The 26,590-nt window shown below is 40.3% G+C and overlaps 1 protein-coding gene across 4 annotated transcripts in view; it reads left to right on the top strand.

Annotated features, from left to right (window-relative positions):
* The window catches only part of PDE4B (phosphodiesterase 4B), a 667,172-nt gene that overhangs the window by 123,638 nt on the left and 516,944 nt on the right, over positions 1 to 26,590 (top strand). For all 4 annotated transcript variants that reach the window (XM_074265715.1, XM_074265720.1, XM_074265718.1 and 1 more), the window contains one exon: positions 19,816 to 19,928. In XM_074265715.1, coding sequence (XP_074121816.1) covers positions 19,816 to 19,928 — 113 coding nt within the window. The remainder of the gene's footprint in view (positions 1 to 19,815; positions 19,929 to 26,590) is intronic.

Raw genomic sequence — 26,590 nt, 5'->3', positions numbered from 1 at the left:
AAAAAATCCATATATGGTAGTTATGAAAAAGGGTTGAGAAATAAAAAACCCTACATGTCTCTATTTGACATTTTAAAAATTAATTTGTGGAGCCTGAGAACTCTTAATTGTATAAAACATATTCAGGCCTTTAAAAATGTTCCACTAGGTTCAGGAAGCATTTGCTGGTGATGAACTCATTAATTTGCCTATTAAGGCATTATTTATAGAAGGAATTTTATCTGAATAATTACCAGTATTCTCCCTGTTGGATTGTGGTTACAGACAATGTGTATCCCTCCAGCTTTCAGAGAAGAATCATTTCTAGCTTTCTCACCAATGAGTGTATTGATTTTGAGTATGTGCCCAATTATTAATACTTAGAAAAAAAAAAGGTGTTGTTTTGTTTGTTTGTTTGTTTGTTTGTTTGGTGTTTGTGTGTATGTGTTGATGTCGTTGTTGTTGTTGGCTTTTTTAGGAGAAACTGGCCAAAAGTCATCATCCTGAAGACAGTTTTTTCTTGGAGCAGCTCTTTATTTCAGCTTTCTTGCCTTTAGGCACATGGTTAAAGAATGATAATATACTATTATTATATTGCTGAGTTATAGATCTTTTGCTCAAGCTGGCTATTGATTTAAATTGATGGTAATTCCTTGCACTTATTCATCTTTTTGTCAAATTTTGATACACATTATGTAATTAAGTGACCCTGAGTCTTTTCTAAAAAAAAAAAAAAGAGATTAATATTGTCAATGAATGCTTTTTCTCCAAAAATTTTTTTAAAAAAGAAAAATAATCCCTTCTATCTATGTCTATTCATTTATTCATTGATATTAACTCATGTGTTGTAGATGGTTGTGCTGGTATTTTTGCCTTCAGTTCCATGTAACAAACACTTATTTAGCTCTCTGGACAAAATCTTGAGGAAATGGTGGCGGAAATGAAAATCCTTGCCCCATGGAGCTTGTTTTCTTCCAAAATAAAGCAAAATAAGAATAGATCAATCAATATGAATTCTATAGGATAGAAAACACTAAGATTTCAATTGAATAGTTTGGCAAAATTTTATTAAATGCCTACTCAAGGCTAGTGATTAGAAATATAGACAAAAATGAAACAATCCCTGCCTTCAAGAAGTTTCTTCTTGACAGACCAAATATAGCATTACAGCATCACAGAATTTATATGATGGAGGGGATTTCAGCAAGCATCTGTCTTGTTGAGCTCATGAAGAATACTTGTTATAACCTATTTGTCTCCTTGTAGATCTCTGAGAAGGAGGAATCCACTGTGACTTCTTGGGGTCAAGCCTTCTACTTGTGGACAGCTCAGATGCTTAGGAAGCTTTTCCTGACTTCAGCTTTCATTGATCTCTCTGTAACTTCGACTTTCTGGGGTCCAACCTCTTCTCTTCTCTTATTTTTGACATCCCTTCAGGCACCTCTATTATCGCTCCCTCTACATCCCTGGAACATGAGTTGTTCTTTCTCCAGGCTAAAGATGGCTCATTCCTTCAACTTCCTATGCCATGAACTTAATGACGTTCATTATCATGGTTGTCCATCTTAGGTAGTATTGTTGAACTGATAATACTCCAGAAATACAAAGAAAAAGTATGGATGGACTATCATCTTCTCATTCATGGTAGCTCTGTCTTGCCTTGTGCAGTGAAGCAGGAATACTGCTGATGCATATTGAGCTTACCGTCCACTAAAGCCCCTAGATCCTTTTCAGAACAAGATGTCTATCCATGCACTCCCTGCTTTTATTACTGGAGGTGATTGTTTGCACCCAAGCATAAGACTTTACATTTATCCTGATTGAATTTCTTCCTGCCAGATGCAACCCAATGCATTCACCTGCTAAGAGCCATTTGGATCCGTCTTACATACAGATAAATACATTAGAAAAAAGGTCCAGAAATTCATTGTTATAGGAATCATAGGGTTAGAATTGGAGGAGACCGTATGGCAGTAGTCCTCAAACTTTTTAAATAGGGGGCCAGTTCACTGTCCCTCAGACTGTTGGGGGCTGGAATATAGTAAAAACAAAAACTCACACTCTGTCTCCGCCCCTCAGCCCATTTGCCATAACCCAGCGGGCCGCATAAATGTCCTCAGCGGCTGCATCTGGCTCTCAGCCGTAGTTTGAGAACCCCTTCCTTATGAGATGGATCAGCCCTCTTGTTTTACAGAAGAGGAAAGTAAACATGTGAGGAGTTAAGTGAATGATTCAAAGTCATTCTGGTGATAAGTACCATCTGGTGAAATTTCATCTTAGGTTCTTGGACTTATAAGCTATCCTCTTTCCCTTGTACCACTCTGCCTTCTTAATAAATAAATATATATATATATAATATACTTTCATATTTTATTTATAGGATACCTATTGTCAATAGGATATATTATCTGTGTTTTTATGTATAGATATATAGATATATAATTAATATATACATATATTCACAAACAATCTGGGTATTAGTCCCACCGCCACATTCTAGGGCTGTGCATACAAAAGTAAAACTAAAACACTTAAGAGGTTGATATTATACAGAGGATACGACATGTTCCCAAGTAATCATATGCATTTTATGCAAAAACAATACAAAATAATTTGAAGAGTGAGAAAATACTAATCCTGGGGCATTGAGAAAAAGCTTCTTTGTCCATTGCTGCCACAACAGAGAGTTCTGAGAAAGAAATGTGATTTTCCCTCTGTATAATTTCCCCCCTGGCAGGCTGCTGTTGACAACTCCAGCAGTCCTGAGCCTGGGCAGGTGTGATCAGATTAGCAGTGACAATCTCATGGTAGCTGTTGTAACACTTTATGGAAACACATTCTGCCTCTTTACTCTTATGTGCATCTAGAGCAATGTTTTCAAAACTGATTTGGCCACGGAACATTCTGAAGCATGACACAACAGAATTGTCTTATAACTTGCGAGCTCAGAGGGATATCAAAAATGTCATTTAGTCCTGGGGCTCTTAACCTTTTCTCTTTCATGGACGCCTGTGGCAGACAAAGGAAGCTGTGACCCCTTTCTCAGGATCATGTTTTTAAAAACATAAAATAGAGGCTTCCAAAGGAAACCAGTGATTTTGAAGAGAGCTACCAAAAATATTTAAAAATCAATTTCATGGATCCCAAGTTGTCACCTAATCTAATTTGTTTTAGAGAGGAAGGTGAGAGTCGGAGAAAGGATGGGTCTCATACAGGCCATGAGTAGAAGAGATGAAACTCCAGCCCAAGTCTTCTGCCCCCAAGCCAGGCCTTTTTCACCATCTTTATACATGTTTATCTGGGGGACTCTATCAGGAATACCCTTCTGGTAAGAAGGTATTGGGGAGATTTTGGAGCAACGTTAGAGGAAATGATCTATTTTCAGTATCATCCATTTAATAAATATAATTTGAGGTTTAGGATAAATGATTTATAACTAATAATAATGAGAAAAATAATAAAATGAAAATAATATTGAAATATAAGTAATAATAATAACTCATAACTAATAATAAAAATAATGTGAATAAAGGTGATGGTGTAGTGGATAGATTATAGGTTCAGAAAGACCTGAATTCAAATTTGCCTTTAGACACTTAGCTGTGTGAGCCTGGGTGAGTCTGCTTGCCTCAGTTTCCCCAAATGTAAAACAAGGAGAAAAGCACCTTCTCCCCAGGGCTATTTTAAGAATTAACTGAGATAATAGTTGGCATTATGCCAAATAAATGCTTATTTTTTCCCTCTAAAATAACAATAATAATCATAATAACTAATATTGTTTCACTTTAAGGTTTGAAAACTGATTTGCATCTTTTATATCTTTTGAGCAGAGCTTTAGAGCTGGCAGGGACCTTGGAAGGTTAATTTTTAATTTATGAATTTATTTTAATATACACTGCTTTATGAATCATATTGGGAGGGAAAACAAAAGGGAAAAACTATGGAAGAGAAGAAAAAAAAACAGAAAAAAAAGAAGTGACCATAGCATGTGCTGATTTATATTCAGTCTCCATAGTTCTTTTTCTAGATGTAGATAGCTGGGGCAGCTAGGTGGTGCAGTGGATAGAGCACCAGCCCTGAATTCAGGAGGACCTGAGTTCAAATCTTACCTCAGACACTTAACACTTCCTAGCTGTGTGACCCTGGGCAAGTCACTTAACCCCAGCCTGGGGGTGGAGGTGGGGAATAGATGTAAATAGTGTTTTCTGTCCAAAGTCTATTGGGATTCCCTTGGATTTCTGAACCACTGAGAAGAACCAAGTCTTTTCTGGTTGATCACTGCACATTCTTGCTGTCATTGTGTACAATGCATTCCTAGTTCTGCTTGTTTCTCTCAGCATCAGTTCATGTAAATCATCCCAGGCCTTTCTAAAATCAGCTCATTCATTATTTATAAAATAATAATATTCCATTAGCTTCATGTACCACAGCTTGTTCGGTCATTCCCCAATTTATGGGCATCTGTTCCTTTTCCAGTTCTTTGCTACCACAAAAAGAGCCACTACAAACATTTTTGCACATGTGGGTTCTTTTCCCTCCTTTATGATTTCCTTCGGATACAAACCCAATAGTGGCACTGATGAGTCAAAGGGATACGCAGTTTTGTAGCCCATTGGGCAGAGTTCCAGTTTGGTCTCCAGAATGGTCATCATTTTATACAGATAAGAAAATTCAGTCACAGAAAGTAGAAATCACTTGCCAAGGGTCATAGAGGCAGTAAGTAGCAGAGCTGGGATTCAAACTCAGGTCCCATAGTCCAAATCAAGCACCTCACTCTGCCAAGCTTAACAATTTATAGGGGAAACAGAGATTCATCAAGTCCAGAGCTGGGCAAGACCTCAGAGGCATCTAGATGACCCTCTTTCCTTTTACAGTTGAGGAAACTGAGGGCTCTAGTGGTCAAGTGATGCCCAAGGTCACACAGGTGGCAGGGACCATTTTCTTAAAACCTCTTGTGAACTCAAGGGTTTCATGAAACACATTTTGGGAAAGTGGTCGATAGCTATTTTTATTGTGATAGCAATCTCAATTTTGATTTTTTGAAAAGTGATCGAATATATGAGGTAGGTGGACAATGGGGATGAGACCTAGATTATGAGCTTGAGGGATGAGGAGGGTGTTGATGTGTTTGATAGCAACAAGAAAGTCAAAAAGAGAGGAGAGTTTTGAATGAAATTCAGTTGCTTTGAACGTGTTGAATTTGAGATATTTTGGGAATATCTGGTTCAGAACTCAAGGTTTTGAAAGGCAGTTGTCAATCTATGGCAGAGATCTAGGTCAGGGTTGTATATGTGGATATGAGATATACTGCATAGATACAGGCAGGCTGTGAGAACCTGTCTCTTAGTACTCTAAGCTGCTTTCTAAGGCTGCCAGTCAGAGACCAGGAGCTAATCTACATTGTTATGGGATGTTCTAACACCAATACATCACAAAAATGGACCCTATTCTTAGCCATACAGGGCATAGCTAGGGGTAAAGCATGGATGTTCCAAAAAGGCAGCTTAGATATAATATTAAAACCCACTGAGAGCTGTCCAAAAATGGGGTGAGCGGTCTTGGAAAGTGGCAAGGTTCTTTCTTCAAAAGGCTTCAAGCAAAGGCTAGACAACTAAGTGACATGTATGGTACCCTGGGGATTCCTTTTATATATGGGATAAAGAAGATGGCCATCAAGGTTCCTTCCATCTCTCAAATCTTGCCTTGGCTGCATTAATTGCAGGCTACACATGATTCAGAAGCAGGAGACCCCCTCAGAACACTATCCACAGGTGGTTAGATGTTGGACATTGTTCTACTTTTTATAATTGCACCATGGCATGATGGGAAAAACTTGGAAATGGAATCACAGGCTTTGGATTCAAATCCAAGCTCTCCTAATCAGTAGCTGGAGGATCTTGTGTTAAGTCACTTCACCAGTAAGCCTCTGTTTCCTCATCTATAAAGTGGGATTGTTAACATAGACACCGCCCATCTATCAGGGTAGAAATACTCTAGAATTGCCTCTTATTATCAGTACAGAATTCCTGCAAGTTACTCAAGGCCACCTTCATCTCCATTTACAATAATTGTTTTTGTTTTTTTTTTTTAAAGATGGGGTGGAAGAGGGAATTACACAAGTAAATATGGTAATCTTTAGCCAAAACATTTCTGTGAAGCATAAATCTGAGGTTTAACAAAAAAGCTTTTTCTTGAGATGAATGAGAACTAGTGAAGAGACAATTAAAGTGATGAGGTTGGATAATTGGAATAGCTGTGTTTTTCAATTAAAATTATTTTTCTTCCAACCTCTAACATTTCATAAATAGAGAAATGACAGATAGATAATAGAGAGGTAGATAGATGAAAATAGAGTTTTTATTAAGCACTATGTGCCATAATGGACAGCTAGATAAGTGCTACAGTAAATCGAACATTAGACTTGGAATCAAGTAGACTCATCTTCCTGAGTTCAAATCTTGCCTCAGACATTTCTTAACTGTGGCACCCTGAACAAGTCACATAACTCTATTTGCCTCAGTTTCTTCATCTGTAAAATTAGCTATAAAAGGAAATGGCAAATTTCTGTGATATCTTTGCCAAGAAAATTGCAAATGGGGTAACAGAGTCAGCCATGGCTGAATAACATGTGCTGTGTTAGAGATACAAATATCAGCATGACAGTCCCTTCTCAAGGAACTAAGGGGGAAGGTAATAGCCAAAGTGGGACTGGAAATTGGATGAATGTCGTCTATGTTGAGGCAAGCCAGTGAGGAAGAGAAGTCCAGAGAATGAGTTGGAGAGATAATTATATAATGCATGACTGTGGTTCTCTCTGAAATGATGGAAACAGAGGCAACCATTGAGAGGAAAGAACCTTAAGTTGATATTTCTCAAGGAGCAGAATGATTGCCTCAGTTTCCTCATCTGTAAAATGATCAGGGAAAGGCAATGACAAAGACTTTTTTTTTGCTAAGAAAACCCTAAATGGGGTCATGGAGAGTTAGACATGACTGAAAGAGCTGAAAAACAAACAAGTGATGGAGATCTCACTATTACATATCCATACCACTTTTGCAAAGCTATAATTGTTAAAATGTTTAAATTAGAATTTTAAAAACTATATAGCAAATTAAAATCTAACTCACTGTAACTTCAGTCTCTTGTTGTCTGGGATCCAACAAAGTTATGATTTTATGACCTTGAAAGTCCTCTTTCTGATTGAAATCTTTGATCCCATAAACCTAAATCTTACTTCTACTCCATTAAAATAAAGCTCCTCAAAACTTCTTCCCCAACCTGCTCTGCTCAGCACTTACCTGTGAGCTCCTCTCATTTTTTCATTCATGTCAATCACTTTTCTCCCTCTAGGTTATAAGGTCTTTATGGGCAGAAACAACATCTGCCCTTTCTTTTGTATTCTATACTGCAAGAGGATCGTTAGCCTGGATGGAATAAATGAGGAGCTCACTGGAAATCCATAGTTAGGTGAATTCTGTATCCTTCCCCTAGTTGTTTCTGTTGCTCAGGAACTCGGTTCATCATTTCTGCCTGCCCAGGAGCCCCGCTGCTGCATCCATCAACCCCACAGCCCATCTCAGCTTACATATGTTGTATCCGCCAGCCACACTCATAAACTGGCAGCTGGGGAACAAGGTTTTCCTGAGTAGAATATTTTTGCTTCATTGATTTTCTCTGCTGTCTGTGTCAGGTGAAGCAGGTCATTGGCAGTGATTTCTCTTTCTCTCTCTCTCTCTTTCTCTTTCTCTCTCTCTTTCTCTCCCTCCTTCCTTCCTTCCCTCCTTTTTTCCTTCCTTCCTTCCATCCTTCCTTCCTTCCTTCCATCTTTCCTTCCATCCTTCCTTTCTTTCCTTCCTTTTTCTCCCTCCCTCCCTCCTTCCCCCTCTCCCTTCTTTCTTTTCTCCATTATTATACTACTTTAAGGCTTGTATGAATGAACAGATATGATCTCATTTGCTGATCCTCACAACAGATCTGGGTGGCAAAAGGCTATTCCCTTCTCCCTATTTTACAGTTCAGGAAAATGAGGTAGACAGAAGTTAAGTGACTTATCTAGGGTCACGTAGCTGGTGTGTATTTGAGACTGGAGTTGAACCCAGCTCTTCCTGACTCCCAGTCTAACACTTTATCATTTTATATTTAGCTTGAAGAAGCTTTAGAACTTGTCCCATCCAGGTATTTTACAAAAGGGGCCCAGAAAAATCCCATGTCTTGCTCATGGTTGCATAGGTAGCAAGGAATACAACTGGTATTGGAATCCAAGCCTCAGCTTCTTCATCCTTTGTACCCCTCAAACCTCCTCCCAGCATTCCTGTGGATCCCCAGGTCTCCATTATGACATCCATGGTCACTATTGGTCAAAGGCAAAGGTTAAGCTAGCAAGGGACCTCTTTGAACGTAACAATACTGGTCCTTTGATAATAGAGATATGGAAAAATAATAACAACAATGGCAATGATAAATGTATTTGTGATCAGATTATATGTAGTGAGTGTATATATATATATATATATATATATATATATATATATATATATATATATATATATATAAATGGATATGTATGCATAGCTGTGTATAGAGTCTTTTCAAATGTGGATGTGTTTGTGCATGTGTGTGTGTGTGTGTGTGTGTGTGTGTGTGTGTGTGTATCTGTATTTCTGATTTATGTGCATGACCTTTGAGTTCATCAGGCAGGTAGGTAATACAAAGCAACTAATGGAAAGTAGAGAAAGTGTTGTACTTGGAGGCAAGAAAACCCGAGTTCAAATTCAACCTCTGACACCTACTAGCTGTATGACCCTGGAAAGTTACTTAATCTCTGTCTGCCTCTGTTTCCTCATTTATAAATGGGGTTAACAATGTCTCATTCCAAAGCTTATTGTAAACATCAAATGAAACCTTGTTTACAAATTTAAAGCTGTATATAAAGTTCGCGGTAGTTACCATCATTGTTATTTCCATAAAGAACTTCTAGTGAGTCCCCACATTTGTCTCCTAGAGCCTGGAAGGTTTTCCTGGGACAGTGAGAGGTGAGGACTTTGGGGCCTGTAGTGAGAATGGGGTACAGCCACAGCCTGAGCTTCTTTCCTCCTTCTGCTAAGGAGATACTGAGTCCATTGAGTGGTAGGGTGGCTAAAATTGGGGACACCTGGGACCACATCCTGCCCCAGATGCCTAATAGCCGTGTGAGCCATGGCAAGTCATTTTATGTTTCCTTATCTGTAAAACTGGGTTAATAATAATATTTATCTCCCAGGCTTGGCCTGTGGTGAGGATGAAATAAGAGAACGTAGGCAGAGTGCTTTGCAATCCTTAATACATTAAATAGATGTTGGCTATTATTGTTGTTAGTTATAAATATGCATATATGTGTAATGTCTATATATATATACTCTCATCTACATATAGAATGTTATATATAATAAATTTTACTATATAACATAACATGCTATATAACATCTACATATAATACAGATATATATGCTTCATTAGATTATAAGCTCCTTGAGGGCAGGAACTGGTTTCTTGCGTCTTTTTGTATCCTCAGCACAACATCTAGCACACAATAGGTGCCTAGTAGTTTGCTGAATTGTATTTAATGTGCACGTAGTCATGTGGGCAATATATGTGCATTATGATTCATAAGTATATTAGTGTGTAGCATATATATGTGTGTGTATATGTATAAATACATATACATATATAAAAATACATATATATATACATATACATATATACGTATATATGTATATATGTGTATATATATATGTATATATATGTATATATGTGTGTATATATGTATATATATATATATATATATTCTGCCTACTATATACATATGTATACACTGGGTGTCCACAGAATACAATGGCAAACACACAGACACGTACACACACATGCACATACACTCACATTCTCCTATATGAACTCTCAAATGCCCAGCTGAAGTAAGTGTTCCTTTGTTACCTCTTATTATCCCAGAGTGGACCTTGGGTCCTTAAAGGCTGTTCTAACGGGTTCCATGCTAGACGAGGTTCGACTTTGTCATGGCTTCTGTCCATTGTCCAAAGACCAGCCCGGCTATGGGCAGAGAGGAAAGGCTCCATGTCTAGAGTGTTCAAACCCACTGACAAGATGAAGGGGTTGGGGGTAGGGGGACCAGGAAGACTTAAGAAGGCAACAGAAGCTGGCGGACTATATAGCCCACTGGCCAAAGCCCATCGTGAGATTTTACATTTTAAAATAAAACTGGATTTTAAAATGGAAAGACCATCTGTAGCTCCCGGGCCATACAAAAGCAGATTTGGGGGCGCGGGCTCTAGTTCCCTGACACTTGGTTGAGAGGAGAAGGGGCCAGATCTGGAGTCGGGAGATGCATGTTCCTTCCTCGGACTCGTTCTAGCTGTGTACCCCTGGGCAAGTCCCTTACACTTTCTGTGCCTCATCTGTAGAATGAGAGTGTTTTATGTGATATCATCTAAACTCCATTCCCAATATAAGGCGTGGGGGATTGTGGTCTTCGGCAGAACGTGTTCTTCAAACTGTTTATGTGACCACGGGGACCTTTTAGCTCCCATGTTTACTGACTGCTCGTTTTTCATGTAGTGTTCACATAGCACAAATATACATATTATATACTAGGTATACATATATAATTATATACATGCATATATAGTGGCCATCTATTATATATGTATGCATAGCCTGATGAAGTGTGCCTCTATGCACTGCATGTATGCATTTGGGTCTGTGTGGTTTTACATGTCTGAGTGTTTTGGTGGGGAATAGAATGTTAAGGCTTTTGTGGGTAGGTTGATTTTAAGCCTATTCTCACATATTCTCAATAATTTCTTCAGAAATAAGGATACAAAATCATTCAGTTAACTTGTATAAATATTTTTTTCAGCGCTTCTCATACATGTCACGTTGCTAGGAACCAGGAGTGTTACCAAAACAAATGAGAACTGTTTCTGGCCTTGAAGAAACACCCAACGGAGGTGGCCGAATAACTGCTGTTATAAAGAGTTTTAGGGTTTCCAAATCACATTTCTCAAATCTGGACATCTGCCTGTTGATGGTAACATGGGCAGGTGTGGGCTGGTCTCCAGCCTGAGCCTTTGCCTTCCTTACCTGGGTAGCCTCGAGCCCTGGTTTCATCTAGAACTCATTTCAGGTGCCACCTTCTTGCCATAGGAGGACTTTCCTTGACTTCCACCATGTCTCCTATCCCACGTCCTGCAAAGTGGCCGTCCTTCTAATTTGTAATCTTAAGGTCTTGTGTTTATTTCCTGATTTCTTTCCTTGGTGTCCTTCCTGTGACAGATGGGGAGGGGGTACAGGGTGCCACAGAGAGGGCACCAGCTTGTGTTAGTATAGAACTGCCACACCCAGCAGTTCCCCATTGTCATGACCTCATCTCTCCTCCATTAGAATGTGAGACCTTGAAGACCCCAATTGTTTTTGCCTCTTGGATGGCCCAGATCTTAGCATAATGCAAGGTATACAGTAAGCACTTAACAAAAGTTTGCCTGCTTGATTGAATATAGTGCGTAATTGTTATGTGCTAGGAAAGGCCCGGCCTATGGGGTACAGAATCTCAGAAGGGGACTGGCAGACTAGAGAAAACTCCATAATGAAGGGAGCTTTTGAGATGGGCCCTAAAGAAGGGTGACCGGGTGTGATTCCTGGCCCTGATACTTACTATGGGGGGATCTTGGACAAGTAATTTTCTCCTCTGGATTTTAATGAGATCGGATGGTCTTTGAGGAGCCTTCCAGCTCTAAACCTTTAGTTGTTAGGGTGCACAAGGGGCAAGCAGTCACAGAGCCAGGAAAACACAGACATGTGACAAGGGGTCAGGCTGCCCAGGGGCAGAGGTGTGAGCTTGGAGATTGGCAGTGTCCACACAAACTCAACAGGCAGCTTCCCCTGGAAGTGGAGCCTTTACATTGCAGGTTGTATCTCTCTGGGATGTCATTGTAGGTGCAAGTTCAGAAGAGACAGGTGGAACAGCCACAGTCATAGTAATTCTGCTCAGGAGAATGTCGTTATGTAACTGCCGTGTGGTTCTTCCCTCAGAGACAGAGAGAAGCCTTTGTAATGAGTTGTTGGTGGCTTGGGGTCCCAGCCCTATCGTGGGAAAGGTCACTCTTTCTTGCATGGCCTGGCTCTCCTGCCATGAGCACAAGAAAATTCAAAGGATTGGGTGGGACATGGCCTTCCTTGTCACAATTCAATCCACAGAACCCCACTGCCTGGAATGGGGGAGGCCACCAAAATTTAACTAAACAAGCAGAAGAATAAACAAATAAGCAAACAAATGAGCAAAAAAAGCAATTAATTCATTAAGTAATAAATGTAAAACAATTAATTCATTGAGGAACAAATGTAAAGCACAAAACATGTGGAGGAGGAGAAGAATGGTAAGAAGGCAAGAGTCCCATCAGCTGCCTAAGTGATCTTCCAAAAGCCCAAGTCTGGCCATTTCCTCCCACTCAGTCAACTTCATCAACCTCCTCTTGCCTCTAGTATCAGATGTAAAGATTCCCTTTTGGCTTTTCAGACTGCCTTTCCTGTCTCTAATGTCTTATACTGTCCTGTACCCTACAGTCTAGTGACATGCATTTCTAGGCTTTTTATCTCCTCTTACTGAGTGTCTCCCCTCTCTAGAACACCCCCTCTCCTTGCCTCCACTCCCTGAGCTCCCTTTAAAACTCATCTCTCCCCGGTGGCCTTTGCCCTCCAAATTTGCCTCCCAGAATATACCAAATGTGTCATATATGTTCATAGTGCTTTGCATCTGGTTCCGCGCATTGGACTCAGATTCTCAAGGGCAGGAACTTTGTATCCCTAGAACTCAGTGCATTCTGTGGGGTATGAGAAGGATTTCACAATGCTTGTTGGACTAATTATGAAAAAATTGATTATGAAGCATATTTCAGTGCTTTTATAGAGGAGTTAGTTATGGAAGCATTAATGACCCAGGGTCATCACCACAGAGCATCCTGGGAAGGATTGGAATCCAAACTCCTGACTCCGACATCACTGTGCTGGCTACTGTTTCAATCTCAATCCTGCACTAATTGGAATTTATGTGCAATACAATATTATTAATTTAAATCATCAATTAATGAGCCTTATTTGTTAAATGCCTGTGTTCTAGCCAATGTGCCAAGCACTGTGCCAAGAAAAAATGGTTCCTGCCTTCCAAACCCTTGTATTCCAGTGGAGGAAAGGACACAATATAAATGGGTTCATACAAAATGCGTTTAGAATCCATGGAAGTAAATCTTAGAAAGATAAGTGGCCTGAGTTCAGACAGTGACCCAGTTTAGTCAATACACTTTTACTGAGTACCTACTCTGTGCCTGGCACTGTGCTAAGTGCTGACTCAAGGAAGCCTATGGAAGCCCTTCTCCCATGCTCCTTTGAGTCAAAGACAGAAAAATGAATTCTGAGCTTTGTCTGGAGAATCCAAGCTCAGTGATCTGGAGACTTTGAGAATGGGCTGGAGACAAAGGGCACCCCTTGTTAGCTAGACTGGATTCAAAGACAAGTCACTGGAGGATTGGTTATTGGAAGACAATCATTTGTTTCCATAAGGACTCTGGAGAATACACTGATGAGATGTAGAAAGGTTGGGTTGGGCAGCAGTGGAGGGAGAGCTCAGTGGGACCAAATTAGCAGTCCTCCACGTTTTGTGGTAATTTGCTCATAAATTATGTCCTCATGTCAGAAAAAGAATTCATCTCCATGCTCACTCTAAATTCCAACATATTGAAATAATTAGTTTCATTCATGTGAGTGTTATTAGAATTTGAACTAGTGAACAATTGAGTCTTCAAAATACATGGGTAATTTGGATTACTGAAGGAGGGAAGGGAAGAAGGAAAAGAAAGAATATAGGAAAGGAAGAGAAGAAAAAATGAAAAAACAGAAGAAATGAGATGGAAGGGGAAAGGGAAAGAAAGGAGGAAAAGAGAAAAAAAGGAGGAAAAAGGATTACAGGAAGAAAGGAAGGAGAAAAGAAAGAAAAGAGAAAGGAAGTCAGGAAGAAAAGAAAGCAAAAAGAAAGGAATAAAAACATAACTCATGGCAGTTGACCAGCTTTGGTCCAGGACAAACCTTGAATTCCCTCCTTTTGGCAAAGAAGTGCAAGAGCAGACTGTTGCACCAAAGGGCTATTTTAATTCACTTCAACTAGTATTTGTCAGGTGCCTACTATGTGCTTTACTTTGTTTTTAGGTAGGGCTGGAGAGTTTAGGTGAAATGGCAACAAGAAGTAATTGCTGCCTTCACGGACCTGATACTTGCTTGTGACTGTGGGGATATTTTATAAGGAAAAATATATTGCAGGACATCAGCTAGGTGGTGCAGTGGTTAGAGTACAGTTCTGAAATCAGGAAGGTTTGTGGTGATTTCAAATCCAGTCTTAGTCATTTATTAGTGTGATACTGGACAAGTCACTTAACACTGCTTGCCTCAGTTTCCTCATATGTAAAATAAATTGGTAAAGGCAATGGCAAACCACACCAGTATCTCTGCCAAGAAAACTCCCAAAGGGGTCCCAGAGAGTCAGATATGGGTGAACAAATGTCAACATGTCAACTCCCTGCTGCCTGGGTGGCAAGGAAGGATGTTCAAGAAATGCAGCAGTTGTGTGGGAAGGAAGGGCAGACTTATAGGAACCAAAGTCTCCAAGCAGGAAAGCTCCTCTGGCTGCCCTGTAGTTTACTTTGTACCTGATCAAGCATCTTGCTCGCATGGCTGACTTCTGGTCCCCCAGCCTCTACTAGAAGCCCTCTAGTGAGAGACTGCTGCTGCTGCCTCAGGCAGCCAGTGCACTTGGGGCAGCTCAAATGGGCAGGACACTTTCCTTGACATTGGAGTCAAAACCTGTCTCTTTAAAACTTTCTATTGATTCTTGTTCTTCCCTGTGGGGCTAAGTGGGATGTCTCCTTCCAACTGACAGCCTCTCAATTACTAATGCAGCGAGGTGACACAGTGATTAGAGAGATGGACTGGGAGTGGGGAAAACCCAGATTCTGATCCTCCTCCCATCATTTACTAACAATATGACAAGCACTATCTGCCTCAGTTTCCTCATTTGTAAAGTGGGGATAATAATAGTGCCTGTTTCACAGGGCTGTTATAAGGATCAAATGAGAAAACAAATGTAAAGTGCTTTCTGTTATAGCTACTGCTAACAAGGTTATTTTCCTGTCTGAAAAGTGATCTCTAAGAGCTCATTTGCACAAAGGTAAATATCATATTCTGTTTTCTTGTCTTTTTTGTCGTGATGAGAATGGGTAATAAAGGCAACTTCCATATTTTGGTTAGAGAAGCTTTGCGTAATTATGCTCATTGACATTTTCAATGGTAAGGACATTTTTCACACTGGCCATTCTTAGGTATTTAGACATCTAACTATAAAGTGTTTGTGATCTCACTATTGGGTGAATCTGTCAACAATCCTTTATTAATCATTTACCATGTGTCAGGAACTGAGGTATGGACTGATTAAAAAAAATGCCCTCCCAAGGGCAGTCCTTGAACCCAGGGACCCATCAAGACCATGTATATAATGCTATACATACATATGTATGTTTACACACATGTAAATGTGCACATACATAGACATACATCAATATGTGTGTATGTATGAGGAAAACCATCTGAAAACTGAATGGGGTGGGAAGAGACTTAAGACCAGGAGACTGAGCAGATGGCTACTAAGGAGTCCCAATGAGAGGTTAGGTGAGCCTCCTCCTGGATGGGGGCTGTATGAGTGTAGAGAAAGCAATATATACAAGTAATGTCATGAAGTGGTAAATGACAAGATTCAGCCCCAAAACTGGAAATCTAAGAGTGTGGAGTCAAGGATGGCAGCAAGTTTTAAAGTTTGGGTGACAGGGATCTTTATGAATAAGATCTAGCTCTTAGACAGCCTTGAAGGTCAGTCAAGTGCTATAGATAGATAGATAGATAGATAGACAGATAAATAGATAGACAGACAGACAGACAGATAGATAGATAGATAGACAGACAAACAGATAGATAGACAGACAGACAGACAGATAGATAGACAGACAGATAAATAAATAGATAGACAGACAGACAGACAGATAGATAGATAGATAGACAGACAAACAGATAGATAGACAGACAGACAGACAGATAGATAGACAGACAGATAAATAAATAGATAGACAGACAGACAGACAGATAGATAGACAGACAGATAGATAGATTGATTGATTGATTTACTCATTTTTGAGTGTCACAACAATCCTGTGAGGCAGATGCTGTTAGGTCCATTTTATAGATAAGGAAAATTAGGCAAGAAATGTTGAGTGAGTTGCCCACAATCACACAGTTGGCAAGTGTCTGAATCATGATTTGAGGTCTCTTAATTCCAAGTCCCTAGTTCTATTGACTGTGTGACATACTTTGCTTTATAACAATAGGAAAATTGAAGAGAGAAAGAAGTGTTTAAAGGAAAAAGTAACGAATTCTTTTTTTTTCTATTTTGAATGATATGTGATCTCAACATTGCTTAAATGCATTTCTTTTCTAAATATTTTATTTTCTCCAATTATAAGTAAAAAAAAATTAACACGTGCTTATTTTTAATTTTGAGGTCTAAACGTTATCCTTTTTTCCTTCTCTTTCCTTCCCTGAGATAATAAGAAATCTGATATATCTTATACATGTGGAATCATATAAAACATTTCCATATTAGATATTTGGTGGAAGAAAATTGAAGCCAAGAGGAGGAGGAGAAGGAGAAGGAGGAAGAGGAGGAGGAGAAGGAAAGAAAGAAGTGGAAAATAGTGTGCTTCAAGATCTGTATTGTGGTGCCATTAGTTCTTTCTCTAGATGACAGCATTTTTCATCACAGGTGGCATTGTCTTGGATCATTGTATTGCTGAGAATAGTTCTTTCACAGCTGATCATACTTAGCTTATTGATGACACTGTGTACAACATTCTTCCGGTTCTCCTCACTTCACTTTGCATCAGTTTATTTCTGAAATCATTCTATTTGTCATTTCTTATTGTACAATAATATTCCATTACAATTTTATGCCACAACTTTTTTTACCTCTTTGGGACGTAGACCTAGCAGTGATAGTGCAGGATCAAAAGATTTGCAGTTTTATAGCCTTTTGGGCATAGTTCCAAATTGTTCTCTGGACCATCTGGATCAGTTCACAACTCCACCAGCAATGTGTTGATGTCCCAGTTTCCCCACATTCCCTTTAACATTTATCATTTTCCTTTTCTGTCATTTTAGCCAATCTGATAGGTGTGATGTGATACCTCACAATTTGTTTTAATTATCATTTCTTTAATTAATGGAGATTTAGACCATTTTTACATGATTATACATAGTTTTGATTTCTTTGTCCAAAAACTGCCGGTTCATAATCTTTGGCCATTTATCAATCAAAGAATGACTTGTATTCTTCTAAATTTCACTCAGATGTATGTGTGATTGTGTGTGTATAAGAAATGAATCCTTTATCGGAGATACTAGCTATAAAAATAGAAAACATTTCTAATTTCAAAGAAGCACATATGTATATGTCTATATGTACATACATGTTAATAATTTCACAATTAATGATATATATGGGAACCTTCAACATCAGGTTATGAATATTTTATCTATAAAGGAACCTAGATTCAAAGCTGAGGAAGAGGTAATGCAGCTAACGCAGTATATGAGTAAAAGGTGACTTAGTTTAATTTTAATTTATTCTTAGAAATAGTGTTCTGATTATATTTATTCTTAGAAATTTAAAGAAGGCAATATGTTATCCTACTCAATGGATGCAAAGAGAAAGGTAAAGAGACACCATCCTTCTGTTCTATGTATGTTTATGTTAACAGTGACAGATAGAAAGAAGGAGAAGGAAGATGCAGGAGAGAAAAACAAATCAGACAAGAGAAGAGAATAAATATTCATATAGTACCTACTATGTGCGGGGCACCGTGCTAAGCACTTTACAAATATAATCTCATCTGGTCTCACAAGAACCTTGAGAGGTAGACACTATTATAATCTCCTTGGGAGAACTGAGGTAGAGAGAGTTCATTGAATTTATCACAGTTGAATTTCTGCTCAGTCCAGCTCTCTATCCCCTGTGCTACCTAGCTGCATCCCTCGGGGAATGGAAGAATTCACACTGGGTGGGAACATCTTTTTGTAATCCTAGAAATCTCACAGGTAGACCAGTGTTCCCTCCCTTCTCCCCTGAGTATAATCCCTTTAACTTTGTTGGTTTTGAGTCTGATGTCCACATCTTTTAATAAATGTGTGAAGCCAGAGGTTCCACTTTCCAGGCCGATACCAGGAATGGCCACCCCTTAGCATTCTGTAGTTAAGCTCAGGACTGAGCCGCCATCATGCTCTTGATCTCTTTGTGTCACAAAGGCAGGCGTTGAGAGAGGTGTGCGTTTCAAGCACTGGGATGTACAGAATCCAGAAAGCCCAGACTATCGACCTGCTGTTCAGAAGGAATACGTCAGGCTTGTGATCCTCAGACCTTGGGGAACTCCCACGTGGAGTCAGATTCTTACATTCAATGACTCTTTCATTGCATTGTGGTTTTGTTCTCTCAAGACCCAGCTTGTCATACTTTGATCATCTGTTGCCTCTGCCATCTCACTGATTGAGCACTCCCTCCCCCAGCGGGTAGCTGCTCATAGGATCATAAGATAAGAGTGGGAATCGATCAATCAACAAGCGTTTGTTAAAAATCTTCTACATATTAGGACAGCTAGGGTCGCAATAGCGGCTCCACTGATGGACCTCGAGTCAGGCATAGAGTCCAGATCTGCCTTAGACATTAGCTATGTGACGCTTAACTCTGTTTGCCTCAGTTTCCACATCTGTAAAATAAGCTGGAGAAGGAAATGGCAACCACTCCCGGATTTTGCCAAGATCCCAAATGGGGTCCATGGAACATCAGGTACTCCTACATGAAAGTACACCACTTGGGCTGTTCTAAGCACTAGCAACACAAACAGTCCCTGCCCTCAAGGTAGGTAAGGACCTGAAAATCCAACCCCTCCTTATTTCGCACATAGTACTTTTGACTTCCATGTTCTCTCATAAATTCTCCATGGGGGGAGCCAAACCAAGTTGCTGGGGATACTTTTTCTATTCCTCCTGATTTTTTATGGATACTTGTGGAGGTTATAATAAATATAATAAAGCAAGGACTTTTATAGCCCTTGGAAGTCTGTAAATCGTGTCACCTTTAATCCTCACAATAGTCCTGAGAAGTAGATGTTATTTTTATTCCCATTTTACAGATGAGGAATTTGAGGCTGTGAAGACTCAGCATCACACAGGGAGGCAGGATGTAAATGCAGATCTTTCTGAAAGGTCAGCTTTCCATCCACTGCCAGCCAGAAGATGACCTCCGAGAAAATAGGAACAGGACACACGCTAATGCAGGGAATCACTCTGAGCTGTGAATCTAGTGAATCTACTTGTTTTCTTTCCTTAATTAGTTGCGTCCTTGTTTCACTTTTTTGATTCATCTATACACGGCTGAGTCCAATCTAATTTAATATAATGTGGTTCACCGGGTAAGCTGTTCTGACCAGTGGGGTTCCAAGTCACCAGGACCTCGGAGCTTGCTTACAACTAGAGGCTGAGGGTGTTTGAGATGGCAGAAGGGAATTCTGAAATCACAGAGTAGGTCTTGAACTTTTGCTCTCATCCTCTGCTGACAGCCCGGTAGACTCTCCAGGTGAGCTGCCCGCTTGTGCTTCCCTGCTTGATTGAGCCATCACCTTGGTCTTCCCTTGCTCCCCGTAGGTGGTGAGAGTCCCCCCAAGAGCTGGACTGAAGAACAAGCAACGCAAGAAGAGCCTCCCTTTCCATTGATAATGAAGAAAAGCCGGAGTGTTATGACAGTGACCGCTGATGAGGTAAGGCCTCGGGTTCTGAGGTTTTTCCATTTCTGCCTTGGGATCATATAGCGCAGAAGCTGGGGGAGAGGGCTGAGCAGAAAAAGGGCAACATTTCTCCAAGGTTCTAGATCCAGGACCCCAAGGGAATGTAAACATCCTCTGCTCCAACCTGTCATTTCTTACACATGGGTAAATTGAGGTTTTGGGTGAATAAGCATCAGAGATGGGCTTGAACTGAGGTTCTCTGAGTCCTTATCTAGTGCTCAGCTCCATAAGGTGATGTGTGCATGGCGCTTAGCACAGTGCCTGGCACAGAGATGCTCCTTCGAGTCCTTCATTCCCCAAGAGGACTAAAATGATGTCCCTGTGTTGTGGTCCATGTTCAGTGGGTCTGAGTATGGCTGATCAGAACAAGGCGAGCTCAGAAGGCTCTGCCCTACGTCAGGCACTAATCATCCCTGTGAACATTTGGAGTGCAGATGGCACTTTCTTCCTTCCATCTGTCCTTTCTTCCCTCCTTCCCTCCCTCCCTCCTTTCTTCCCTCCCTCCCTCCTTCCTTTCTTCCCTCCCTCTCTCCCTCCTTTCTTCCCTCCCTCCCTCCTTCCTTTCTTCCCTCCATCCCTCCTTCCTTTCTTCCCTCCCTTCCTTCCCTCCTCTCCCTCCCTTCCTTCCCCTTCCTCCCCTCTCTTCCTCCCCTCCCTCCCTCTCTTTCCTCCCCTCCTTCCCTCTCTTTCCTCCCCTCCTTCCCCTTTCTCCCTCCCTTCCTCATTTCCTTCCTTCCTTCCTTCCTCATTTCCTTCCTTCCTTCCTTCCTTCCTTCCTTCCTTCCTTCCTTCCTTCCTTCCTTCCTTCCTTCCTTTCTTCCTTCCTTCCTTCCTTCCTTCCTTCCTTCCTTCCTTCCTTCCTTCCTTCTTTCCTTCCTTCCTTCCTTCCTTCCTTCCTTCCTTCCTTCCTTCCTTCCTTCTTTGCTTCCTTTCTTCCTTCCTTCCTTCCCTCCTTCCTTTCTTCCCTCCTTCTTTTCTTCCCCCTTCCTTCACTTCTTTCCTCTTTCCCAAGCCACATGACACAAGGCCCTGCACTCCATCCCCAGAATGATGTTCTGAGGAGGAAAGAATTTGAGGTCAGAGGATTTGGCTTCCCTCTGCTCCTTCTTACCTCAATGAGTATGTCATGTGATTTCTCCAAGCTTCAGTTTCCTTATGTGTGACTAGAAGAGTTCCACATTCTGTCCCAAGTCTAAATCTACATATGTACCTTTGTTTTCAGACCATTTTCTCAATTCTCTCATTTGTAGAAATGAAGGGGTACATTGGACTTTTTTCTGATGTAGCTAATGAGCTCCTTTCTACCAAGAGCAATTAGAAAAGAGCTGAAAAATGTTTTTGATTTTCTAGATCCTTTTCTTTTGAATACTGAGCTTGTTTTTAGAAAGAGAGAAAACAGGAGACAAGTAGGCTTCTGATGATTACCTTTGCTGAGATCAAGCTTCAGACAGTGCTCATCCCCTTCCCTTTTTTCTCTGGATTTTAATAGGTCTTTTGAGCCTCTTGGTGTGAACTAATTGCCCCATTATCCTTTCCCTTTCCTCTTTTTCATGTGCAGACCTTTCCCCACCCTTTAATATCTTTTTGATTGATGTCCTTACATCAGAATCCATTCACAACCACACCTTCAGTCCATGTGATGCCCCCTTCTGTCTGCCCCAGTGACAGACACAATTCTCAAGAGATACAGATATTATTTTCCCACCTAGGGATGTAAACAGTTTAGTATATATATATATACACACACACACACACACACACACACACACACACACACACACACACGCACACACACACACACACACACACCTTCCTTTGATATTTTGATTGTTTTTTTCTGGCACTTGCAGTATTTTTTCCTTAATATTATAGTTTAAAGTTTCACAACAATGCTCCTTAGGGTTTTCTGTGTGCAATCTCTTTCTAGAGATAATCGATAAATTCTTTCAAAGAGTATTTCCCCAGTTTCTAGAATATTAGGGTAATTTTCCTTAGTGATCTCTTGTGGAATGCTATCCAGACTCTTTTTTTTGGTCATGGCCTTCAGGTAGGTCTATAATTTTTAAATTGTCTCTTCTGGATGGCTTGTTTTGCCAATAAGGTATTGCACATTTTCTTTCCGTTTTTTCATTCTTTTTATTTTTTTGACTGATTCTTGATGTCTCATAAAGTCATTAGCTTCCATTTTCTCTATTCTAGTTTTTAATGTGTGGTTTTCTTCAGTTATCTTTTATATCTCTTTCCATTTGGTTTATTCTACTGTTTAAGGACTTTTTTTTTTTCTTCAGTTTTTCCGTCCTTTTCCAAATTGTTGACTCTGTCATAGATACCTCTCATTTCTTTTCTCATTTTTTCTTCTCCTTCTCTTTGCCTTTTGAAGTCTTTTATGAGCATTTCCAAGAAGCATCTTTGGGCTTGAGACCATTTTATCTCACTCTTTGAGATTTCTTCTATGGACATTCTGTCCTCTGAGTTTGTATTTTGGTCTGCCCAGTTATTATAGTAGCTTTTTATGGTCAAAGTTCTTTTCTGTTTTTTGTTCATTTTCTTTCCCTTTCTCTTGATATTTTCCTTTTTTTACTTTTATGGTTGAGTTCTGTTCCTGAGGTAAAAGGGACACTGAACCAAGCTTCTCATGCAGGTCTGAGCCTTGGCTTTGAGCACAGGGGTCTCTTGTGTTTATAAGGAGCAGCTTTGTCTGATCTTTTCAGGAAACAGCCTGGTTTCCCAGACTTTGCCTTCTGAGCTGGAACCCCCTGATTCCAGTAGTGGAGGACCTCGACTAAGCTGGAACTTCTTGATTCTAAGTAGAGGAGAACCTCTATTGAGCCAAGACTGAGGGTCTCAGTTGCTGATTTGCTTTCCCAGAGTTTATTTGACCTGCGTTAAACACCCTTTTCACCCCAGTGAGACTGACTTTTCTTGAAGTTTTTGTCAGTCTGTCTAAGCTTGTGCAGCTTCAGATTCAGTGCCCTTTGCTTCACATATTACTTCCTCTTCCATGTACTTCATGGTGAAGCAAAATGCATCTGCCACATGCTGAGCAAGACTGGGAACTAGAATGCAGGACACACATCAAGAGGGAGGGATCAGGGTCTATAGACATTATATAGATTACATTATCTCTCTCTAAATTCCCTCCCCCCAGGACATCCCCTTCCTCTCTCTCTGTCTTTTTCTGTCTCTCTGTTTCTGTCTTTATGTATCTCTCTGCCTCTGTTTCTCTCTGTTTCTGTCTTTGTCTCTGTCTTTCTCTCTGTTTTAGTCTCTCTCTTCTTTTTTTCTCTCTATCTCTATCACTGTCTCTGTTTTTCTTTGTGTGTTTCTCTGTGGCTCTGTAGGTTTCTATGTCTCCCTGCTCCCTGTGTCTGTCTGTCTGTCTCTGTATCTCTCTCTTCCTCTCTCCCTCCTTTTCCTTCATCTCTCTTTTCCCCCTTCAGCTCTTTTCTTCCTTCCCCACTCACTCACACCCACCTACCACATACCATATACCATAGCCCACTTTGTACAAGAGAAAATCATTGGTGTGAAGCAAATAAGGAATAGGGATTTCTTTGCAGCAGGTGAAGGCTATCATTGTCTAGCAGGAATTAAGTGGTTTCTTGAGCAAGAAGGACAGGAAAAACAAAGCTTTACTTAAGAAGGACTAAGGAAACAAGACACTTAATTACCCTGAAGTGCATCCCAGAGTGAGATGAACTCTGATTAAGAAGCTGGAGTAAGGATGGAGACCAGCTCATACATGATATCTAAGGAGAAAAATAAACAAGTTAATGTATAACACTTTAGTAGTTAAATATTGAGCAAAGGTATAATTTTATTTTGAAGTTTATTTATTATGATTTTTAAAATTTTCCCCCTAACTCAAGTAATTAAATGATTTCTGACTGCAAGGGAGAAATTGAAAATTTATAGTTGATTTTCTACATTAATAATTATACTTAGTTGAATATTTATAAAAGAATTGATTATGTGACATATATCTCTAATACTCTCATTTATTTGTCTTTGACAAAGAAAAGTTACTGACCTGTTCTTCCCCAAACAGGCATCCCTCTTCACTTGACTTCTGCCACTTTAGGTGCTTTCATGAAACTGTTTATAATCTGACTCTCTTGGGGGTTCCTAAATGCTGTTTTTTCTTGTGTGAAGCCACTGGGAGCTCAAAACAGTATTATTCATATATGTCAGGGCTATTTTTTCACTAAGTCAGAAAGCTGACATTGATCTGTGGGAAGGGCGTCAAGAGCCTGAATTTATTCAGTCTCTCTGACTGAATTTCCATGCCAGAGGCTCCTGTCTCTGTGCCCCACTTTGTTCCTCCATTCTCCCCATGCCCTCTGATCCATATTTGATCTAGGGATACTTTCTACCTTTTAAGTTGACAAATAACCAATAGGATCCCTATAAAGGGCTAGAACTGAGCAATCCACTTGGATAATGAAGCACAAGAGACTAATTGCCAATTGGACAGTTCCCTATTAACTTGTTTGAAGGTTGACCCTCCCCAGCTGTTCTGTGCTGACCTGATTGGTGGGACAAAGAGGGGGAAGTGACGTGTGTGGGAGGAGTAGGAGGAGGAAAAGGAATTGAGACTCAGATGCTGAGTCAGTCTCTCCAGGCGTTTGAGGGAGGAAGGTGTGTGTGACGTTGCTAGGCCTAACCCTCTGACCTTGATCAAGAATAAAGACGTTTAGTGATCCTGACTCCAGCTGATTTCTGGAAAGACAGAATTCCAGCATTTTGGCGCCCCATGTTGGGCGCCATTTGTAACATGCCCTCCTGGCAGTTACTATTACCAGTGTGTCCTAGGCCCAACAGAGTACCTTTGACCACTGACCTTTGTAGTATCAACTCTACCTGGCTCGCCTCCTCTGAGGCCTTCAAAGGTCTCTGGCCACAATTTCTTGAATCTATAGTTTAATAACCGGTAGCGCACTCAAGAACAGCCACGTGTCTTAAAAGCCATTATTATACCTACTCACATAATTCCCTGACTTGATGCCCTGACTTGTTAGTTCCCTAATGAGCACCTGGTTTGAAGACCCACGTGTTCACTACCAAACTTCTTACCTCTCTCGGCTATCCATCAGCTTGGCTTGGCTTGGCTACCCCAGGCCTAGGGAGCCAGGTTAAAGAGAGCGACTGCTGCCTGCAGTGGGCTTATAAAGGGCCTGTGAGGTCACACACACAGCCAACCAGCGAGAGAGCCATCACTCATTATGAAGCTATCTCAATATAGCCAAGATCCCACCCACAGGGCAGTCCTATATCCACAGAGAATACTTCTGGGCAACTCAAATCTGTTGCACTGTGCCCGCCCATTTAAAGGGCCCTTACAGATCCCCACCTGAACATGCACACAAACATTTCCCAAACTCTGTTAGCCTCCTATTGTGGGTACTTTCATCAGCCTTTCTGACTGACATTACTCAGGACTCCAACCACAAGCTCTCATTCTGTGCTCACATTTTGCTCTTCAAATAATTCAAAGCTCTGGGGGCTACTTTCCCAGCCAAGTCCTATCCATTAATTAGTAGCATCCTGACCAATCCTTTTAAGCCTGGAAGGCAATTAATACACACACACACACACACACACACACACACACACACACACACACACACACACAGTTGGAGGTTTCTGTTTGACTCTGGCTTCAAACCACTCTGTTGGGATGATCAGAGACAAGCATATTGCTCATATGGAATGGACCTGGATATCATACCTCTGTTCCTAATTTATTGATTGAGATTTTATAATTCTTAGGGAAGAAGTTAGTTCATAATCCCAATGAAATTGGAAATTATATAAATATAGAAATGTATGATATTCACCCATAGAGAGCACACGCAACATTTGGCTTTTGAAAGGCTAGACAGCCATACTGGATAAGGTAATGGGCCTAGTATTAGGAAGAACTGAATGCAAAACCAGTCTCAGATATTTACTAACTGTGTAACTGGGTAAGTTATTTCACCTCTTGCCTGCCTGCCTTTCCTTAACTATACAATGGGAATTATAATAGTACCTATGGACCAAGATTATTTTGAGAATCAAATAAGATATTTGTAAAGGGCTTAGCATAGTGCCTGGAAAATATATAAACATATATATGTAAATAAATAAATAAAATAAATAAATATATAAATGCTTATTTCTTTGTGCAGCATAATAAATGTGGAAATATAGGGAGAAAAATTGCACATGTTTAACATATATTGGATTACTTGTTGTCTAGGCAAGGGGGTTGAGGGAAGGAAGGAAAAAACAATTGAAACACAAGGTTTTGCAGGGTTGAATGCTGAAAACTATCTTTGTATATATTTTGAAAATAAAAAGCTATAACTTAAAAAATAACAAATTCTTCTTTCCTGTGAAGGTCTGGGCTAGCTCCTCTGAAGGGCTCAGAATAAGTCCTTGTCAGGATAAGCAAAAGTCCTTGCCCCACGTTGTGGGCGCCAATATGTAAAGTTCTGTTGTCTCCAGAAACTGCTGATGGCTCTCTGGGAGGAGATCTGCTGTCTCAACTCAATCTCCCGGCCAGACACTTCTTCCTGTAGAGAGCCTAGAGTAGACTCCTTCTCCAGGCCCAATGTTGCTTCTTTTATCCTTCCAGAGAATGGGCGTGGGAT

This window comes from Sminthopsis crassicaudata, chromosome 4, assembly GCF_048593235.1.
Source record: "Sminthopsis crassicaudata isolate SCR6 chromosome 4, ASM4859323v1, whole genome shotgun sequence".
NCBI classification, from domain to species: Eukaryota; Metazoa; Chordata; class Mammalia; order Dasyuromorphia; family Dasyuridae; genus Sminthopsis; species Sminthopsis crassicaudata.
Note: the sequence above shows the minus strand (reverse complement) of the source record. Positions and strands in the feature narration are given on the sequence as shown.